Source organism: Cicer arietinum, chromosome 3 (assembly GCF_000331145.2).
Source record: "Cicer arietinum cultivar CDC Frontier isolate Library 1 chromosome 3, Cicar.CDCFrontier_v2.0, whole genome shotgun sequence".
Taxonomy (NCBI): domain Eukaryota; kingdom Viridiplantae; phylum Streptophyta; class Magnoliopsida; order Fabales; family Fabaceae; genus Cicer; species Cicer arietinum.
In genome coordinates, this window is record NC_021162.2 from 73634829 (window position 1) to 73642128 (window position 7300).

Genomic DNA, 7300 nt, shown 5'->3' on the forward strand with positions numbered 1-7300 from the left:
TACTCTGCCGATTCCTACAGTGTTCGGAGCCTCCTACATTGTATTGGCTTATTTTACTAATACTTTTGTTCTCAATCTCTTACGAGTATCATTTGATGAAAGATAAACTTAACTGCTGAATGCAAAAGGCTATTTTATTAGCTTTTTTTCCCTGTGTTTGGGGTGTGTGTGCGTGGTAGCCTTCCTGCTTACATTTTTTTATCACTAATTTTTTATTTGTATTTGCAGCCTGGTTATCATTTAAAACAAGTTGGACCTCATTCATTTAGTTGTCAGAAGCTTAGTCAGATATCAGTACAAATACATCACAAAGATGATGCTAAAGAACTCATTCCTTCAGTTCTGTTATCTTTGAGCGGTGACAATGGTTATAGAAACAACTCAGTATCTGGGGTTGGAGGGGCATTCCTATTCGATAATTTGTTTCCTGGAATGTTCTATCTGCGTCCTGTTTTGAAGGTACTATACTGGACATAGCTGTTGTGATATTGCATTCTACTGCTTGTATTTTCCTTGATATGCATGAGTTGTTTAGCTTACTCATCTCTACGCTAACAAAGGGAGCGTAAAAAGCTACTTGTGGTTGATAAAAGAAATAAAAATGTGAAAAAGAAAATGACAATTTTTAGCTTTTTGCTATCATGTTAAATTGTTTAGCTTGCTTATCCAGAATCTTGTGTTTCTTTTCAGCTCAGGTAGGTTATCTTGTTATGCTTGTTCTAAATCATTATATTGTTTCTGCTTGTGTCTACTACACAATGTTGAAGCATAAGAGACTACAAAATTTGTTAATAAAGTATTATTTCAAGATTTTTATAATTATGTGGGTCATTGTTAAAGCTATGTCTCTGTCAACTGCCTTATTCAATCATAAATGGTCTTCTTCTTTCCTAGGAATATGCTTTCTCACCTTCGGCACAGGCAATAGAGCTTGGAGCAGGGGAATTCAAGGAAGTTATTTTCCAGGCCACACGAGTAGCTTACAGGTTTCATTTTGTTATTCACCCTACTTTCCCTTTCTATTATTTAAGTTAAAGCAACTGTTGTTAGGATCTAGCGTACTGCATTTCAAGAATTTTTAGCTTTGTAGCAATGGTATTTAAAAGTAGATTATGGTTTCATATCTTATCTTGGCCTTATTTAGAATCATTGAAACCAACTGTATAACATTATCAGAAAGCGTGCTGTCTTTGTTTTACCTTGTATAGAAAAAGATATCTTGGAACTTTTAAGTTCTCAAGCGTTGCCTTGCTTGTATCTTTTCCTGCTTTGTATGTCTGGCCTCATTTTCGCTTTCTATATTGATATGATATTAGCATAATTATTACCTGCCTAGTTATTTTAAGTAATTGAGACCGTGCGGTGACTAATTTTGAGACATAGATATCTTCTCTTGTTTAAAAACAGTGTAGGAGGGGGATGCCACTGATGTAAATATGAGTGTTCTGTAACCCTTGGGGTAAAGGCTGTATATCTGGTGTTAGTGTGTTTGGATTGGGGGGTTTGAGTGGGGTACAAGTACAACTCAACAAATATTATCTCTGAGCAAATAAATATATTTTTATTAGTAACTAATTATACATTATACGCAACTGTCATTTGCAAGCCAGACTCCACTGCACTATTTAAATAATCCAGCAAGATACATGAAAATGGAAATTGATCTATTTAATGTAGATTCAACAAGGTTTTATATTGGCTGTTGTGTATTACATTCCTGAATTGTGTAGTAAATTCCATTTGAGTTGGTAATTGACCTAACGGGTTGACTGAGAATAATTTCTATTCAAGTATGCATGATTATAGTGGAATGCAATCCTACCTATTTTGCACAATGTTTCCTCTGACATGAAGATGCATACTAAAACTATTGCAAGGCTAAGTAAGACTACTAATTTTCCTTATTTAAGAAGCACTTGAACTATGCTGATGAAACTCGTACCCAGAGTAATCACTGACAAGTGACAACCTTTACCTAACCACCGAGTGCACCGAGCAATGGACATGTTTGCATAATTTTATTATTTATACTTTTTTCCTAGAAATTATATTGCATTGCTGTACACCCCGTGACCTTTTCCATTGGCTGTACTTACAGTGCTACTGGCTTTGTCACTCTGTTAGCTGGCCAACCCAAAGGAGGAGTTTCTGTTGAAGCCCGGTCAGTGTCAAAAGGCTATTTTGAGGAAACTGTTACAGATTCCTCTGGGTATTATCGTCTGAGAGGACTACTGCCTGATACGGTGTATGTTGTCAAAGTAGCTAAGAGGGATGTTACAGGAAGTTCTAATATAGAGCGTGCATCTCCAGATTCTATTTCCATCAAGGTTAGTTCCTGTTTACTGTCTCATTTAGCTTTGCTGTCAATATGCTGAATCTGAAGAAAGCTTGTTGGTTGATGTTCCCAGGTTGGAACTGAGGATACCAACGGTTTGGATTTTATAGTTTTTGAGGAGCCAGAGATGACAATTGTAAGTTGTCATGTCGAAGGAAATGGTACCGATGAACTTCGTAAACATCTGATGGTAGAAATCAGGTCAGCTAGTGAGGCAACCAAGATAGAGTCAGTCTTCCCCCTGCCGATTTCTAACTTCTTCCAAGTGAAGGGCTTATCAAAGGGCAGACATCTTCTGCAGCTTCGGTCTGGTCTTCCATCAAGCTCACTTAGATTTGAATCTGATACCATTGAGGTCGACTTGGACAAAAATATTCAAATCCATGTTGGTCCACTGAGATTCAGGATTGAAGATCAGCTGAAGCAGGTTTCTCATTTTGTCTCACTCCTTTCAATTTTGGCCTTGATTGCACTGGTTTTCAGATTCGCCTATTAACTATTTTTCGGTTCTCTTCTGTTCATTTGGCACAAGATATTTATTATTCTTAATAATTGCACGATGCAGGAGTTGACTCCAGCACCAGTATTCCCCCTTATAGTTGGATTTCTAGTTGTTGCACTATTTCTCAGCATTCCAAGGTAAGTTTGATATTCCTATTTCTATTTACCTTAACATCAACTTGTTTTGGAAATCTACGACCATCTTTATTGATCCCCTCCTCCTATCCCTATGTGAAGATTGAAGGATTTGTATCAAGCCACAATAGATATACCCGCACCAGGAACCACGTCGACTTCAAGAAAAGATGTGAGGAAACCAATGTTGCGAAAGAAGACTTATTAAATCGCATTCCTACCACAGAAAGAATATGGTAGTATAACTGCAGCTTTTAGTTGGGTTAGTTTGACATCATTCACGTTCTCTCATAGGTTCAGATGTTTTTCTTTATTAATCTGGAGGGGTAAATGCAAATGGAATGTAATTAATAATTCTTACTTGATTGTTAGTAGCATTTTTTTTAACTAAACTTTTTTTGCCGAGTAAAAGCAAATAGAAGCAATATAAATTTATTGCTTGTAATTTTTGTTATTTATATTTTTGCAGTGAAGGTAAGCTTGAATGTTTTGTCCTTCTTTGGAAATGCCTGATTTGTTTATCATCATACAATTAAGAACTAAGTTTTGTAACTTAGTTAAAGAATTATGCTACTGGCTTAATTTTCTTTTTCTTTTTGCAACAGTCAATGTTAGTACGAGTATTGTTAATATTGTTAGTTGGGCATGGGTGGAATATGCGACCTTCTTATCACTCTACTTTCTGACTTTCTCAGTCCAATCACAAAATTAACCTTATATTCTATTAGTTTAGTTGATGAACTGTTGCAGTTTGCCATGCTACATATACAGTATATTTTCTGTATTTGATGAGAAAAATTTTATTTTCATGTAATTTTTTTTCTTATATATAAAATTAGAGGTAGCATTAGATCATGTTAAAATTTCATATAGAAAAATTAATTAAGTTGGGGGAGCGACCTAGATAGAAGGTTGTGACATAATCTATGGTAGGTTTAGGTCAAATTCTTTTTAAGTAGACAATATTATTTTTTTTTTAAAATTCTATTTAGGTCATATATCCCAACAAAATAGTCTTTCCTATTAAAAAATAATTAAATAATATTTCATAGTATTGCTTTTTAACCCAAACTATTATTATTTTATTAGATTTTGTACATTGCGTTATATCATCAAGTTTTTTAATCTTTTCAATTACTTGAACATACTAATCTACGTACATTTTAAAATATTTAAAAACAATATCACAAAATATAATTTAAATAAAATATTATATAAAATCATGTCTTAAAATATTATGTTAGAAATTAAAAATTTAACTATTCTTATTGATGCATCAATTTGTTAGTTTGTTAATTTATTTAATTATTTAATAATAGACAATTTAATTATTTAATGATGTTAATAATTAGACATTTAAATAGGTTCTCAAATCAAAACAAACTTTCAAAATAGACAAATCAAACCTAAAAAGTAAAAATAAGTTTATGATAGTATAGTCTTATTTTGGGTATAATTTTTACTTCATATTTTTTTTTTCAAATTATCATTATTATAAGTTAAAAACAAATGCTAATTAGTCTCTTTTTAGGACTATTGTATTTCTTTAGTCAAATGTTAACAAGTTTATTTATTTTTTTAACAAAAAGGCTAACTAGTCTTCAACATTTCTTTTATTTGTTAAGAATGCAAAATTTAAAACTTTAAAATAAGTTTTTAAAGATTTCAAAATATCAAATAAATTTTATAAATTTTCCAGCTCTTACTTATCAAAACATTACGTTGAATATTGGGATTCTTATTTTGCAATGAAAGTGTCAATAGGGACACGTCTTATTAAGTAGTTTGTTGAAGCTTATAGTGGAGGATCCATTGTGCCTTGTGCTAATGATTAATATCATTGATGGCTATGCATATTGACACGTACTATTTGAGTGTAACAAAATGCTTGGCGGCATATGCACTAATTCAATTAGTGAATTTTAGTGAAACTAAAGGTTGCAACCGTGGCCATAAGCTACTTCTAAAAGCATGTAGAAATCTGTCAAATTTAGTGCTAGTTGCCACATCATTGTAAGATCATGTTTAAAATTTATCCTATAAATAGAATTGTTTGTCAAAATAACCCATTCAACTACAATCCCCTTTTCAAATTATTTTTCATTTTTGATACATAATTTCTTTAATATTTGTAATTCCGAACAAAATATGACTATGCTTTCACGCAATGTTATAATGCATATTATGTTACTAACAATAATAATCATTGGGATAGTAGAAGGAAAAAAAGTTCAAAATTGCGGTGGTTTTGGAAATGGAAAAGGAGCAGAAGGAAACCATGTTGGTGCAGGTGGTGGTCTTGGTGGAGGTGTAGGAGGAGGGGTTGGTGGTAGTGCAGGAGGAGGAGCTAGTGCTGATGGAGGTTTAGGAGGAAAAGTTGGTGCTGGTGGAGGTTTAGGAGGAGGAACTGGTGCTGGAGGAGGAGTTGGTGCTGGTGCTGGTGTTGGTGGAGGTTTAGGAGGAGGAGCTGGTGGAGGTGGAGGTTTAGGAGGCGGAGCTGGTGTTGGTACTGGAGGAGGTGCAAATGGAGGTGTTGGTGTTGGAGGAGGAGCTGGTGCTGGTGCTAGTGGAGGTTTAGGAGGAGAAGCTGGTGCTGGTAGAGGTGGAGGTTTAGGAGGCGGAGCTGGTGTTGGTACTGGAAGAGGTGCAAATGGAGGTGTTGGTGTTGGAGGAGGAGCTGGTGCTGGTGCTGGTGGAAGTTTAGGAGGAGGAGCTGGTGCTGGTGCTGGTGGAGGTTTAGGAGGAGGAGCTGGTGTTGGTGGAGGTTTAGGAGGAGGAGCTGGTGGAGGTGGAGGTTTAGGAGGCGGAGCTGGTGCTGGTGGAGGTTTAGGAGGCGGAGCCGGTGCTAGTGGAGGTTTAGGAGGAGGAGCTGGTGCTGGTGTTGGTAGTGGAGGAGGTGCAAATGGAGGTGTTGGTGTTGGAGGAGGTTTAGGAGGAAGAGCTGGTGCTGGTGGAGGTTTAGGAGGCAGAGCTGGTGTTGGTACTGGAGGAGGTGCAAATGGAGGTGTTGGTGTTGGAGGAGGAGCTGGTGCTGGTGGAGGTTTAGGAGGCGGAGCTGGTGTTGGTACTGGAGGAGGTGCAAATGGAGGTGTTGGTGTTGGAGGAGGAGCTGGTGCTGGTGGAGGTTTAGGAGGCGGAGCTGGTGTTGGTACTGGAGGAGGTGCAAATGGAGGTGTTGGTGTTGGAGGAGGAGCTGGTGCTGGTGGAGGTTTAGGAGGCGGAGCTGGTGTTGGTACTGGAGGAGGTGCAAATGGAGGTGTTGGTGTTGGAGGAGGAGCTGGTGCTGGTGGAGGTTTAGGAGGCGGAGCTGGTGTTGGTACTGGAGGAGGTGCAAATGGAGGTGTTGGTGTTGGAGGAGGTTTAGGAGGAGGAGCTGGTGCTAGTGGAGGTGGTGGTTTAGGAGGCGGAGCTGGTGTTGGTACTGGAGGAGGTGCAAATAGAGGTGCTGGTGCTGGTGGAGGTTTAGGAGGAGGAGTTGGTGCTAGTGGAGGTGGACGTTTAGGAGGCGAAGCTGGTGTTGGTACTGGAGGAGGTGCAAATGGAGGCGTTGGTGCTAGTGCAGGAGGAGGTATTGGAACTGGTGGAGGTGTAGGAGCAAGAGTTAATGGTGGTGCACGAGCAGGTGTTATTGCAACTAGAGGTGCTAAAATTGACGAAAGTAGAAAGGGCATACTTAGAGTTTCTAAAGATACTAAATTTGGTATTACCAAAAAAAGTGTTCATGCAAAAAATAAAGGTGATCCTCAAGCTTAAAATTTGGGTAAGTGGTGGAGGTATTGACCTTTAATTATATACACGAAGAGATTTTAGTATAGTTGAAAGAATAAATAATTGAGTTATTGTAGATGAAACTCAATATATTATAATTAATAGAAATAAGAAGTGATTACAGTGATATTGTACACCACTCTGATATAAGTATTGAATGTAAAGATCATCATCTATCTTAACTTCTATAGTTGAGATTTATGTAGATTGTTATTATATGGCCTATTGCAAGTAATTAGTGGACAATATATGAGTGTTGTAAATTATCTTGGAGTACCTTATTTGATTTCTACGCTAAAAAAAGTTTGTGTATTAAAATAACTAATTATAAACACATGTCATGATAATGTGATAGAAATTTCATGCTATGTATGTATAATAACAAATATCAATATTTATGGAAATTAAAAACCATCTTATGGTATTATAAATCATAAGATTGTTTATCATACCTATCATTTAATTTATCGTTGAGTCATGGTGGTATTAACAATTACCAACTTATATAAAATAACTATTACAATTGTCAAATATTTTTTCTCACATATATGCATGATTGGA

At 36.5% G+C, this 7300-nt stretch overlaps 2 protein-coding genes across 9 annotated transcripts in view; both read left to right on the forward strand.

The window, feature by feature from the left end:
* The window catches only part of LOC101503824 (uncharacterized), a 17905-nt gene extending 14304 nt beyond the window's left edge, over positions 1-3601 (forward strand). Inside the window, exons 22-27 of the mRNA XM_004494376.4 lie at positions 229-459; positions 895-986; positions 2099-2327; positions 2409-2762; positions 2901-2974; positions 3074-3601. Of these exons, the coding sequence (XP_004494433.1) occupies positions 229-459; positions 895-986; positions 2099-2327; positions 2409-2762; positions 2901-2974; positions 3074-3179 (1086 nt within the window). The 3' untranslated portion in view covers positions 3180-3601. The remainder of the gene's footprint in view (positions 1-228; positions 460-894; positions 987-2098; positions 2328-2408; positions 2763-2900; positions 2975-3073) is intronic.
* Positions 3602-5016: 1415 nt separating this feature from the next.
* LOC101504141 (uncharacterized) lies at positions 5017-7005 on the forward strand. Of its 8 annotated transcripts, none has more exons than XM_073365759.1 (3): positions 5017-5795; positions 6012-6329; positions 6414-7005. In XM_073365759.1, the coding sequence occupies exons 1-3, from the start codon at positions 5120-5122 to the stop codon at positions 6722-6724; spliced, it is 1305 nt and encodes a 434-aa protein (XP_073221860.1). In that variant the 5' UTR covers positions 5017-5119; the 3' UTR covers positions 6725-7005. The 8 variants fall into 8 exon arrangements, with proteins under 8 accessions (XP_073221860.1, XP_073221857.1, XP_073221862.1 ...); XM_073365761.1 differs by having other exon boundaries at positions 5020-5795; positions 6012-6263; positions 6360-7005; XM_073365758.1 differs by having other exon boundaries at positions 5021-5795; positions 6012-6178; positions 6257-7005.
* The last annotated feature ends 295 nt before the right edge of the window (positions 7006-7300 follow it).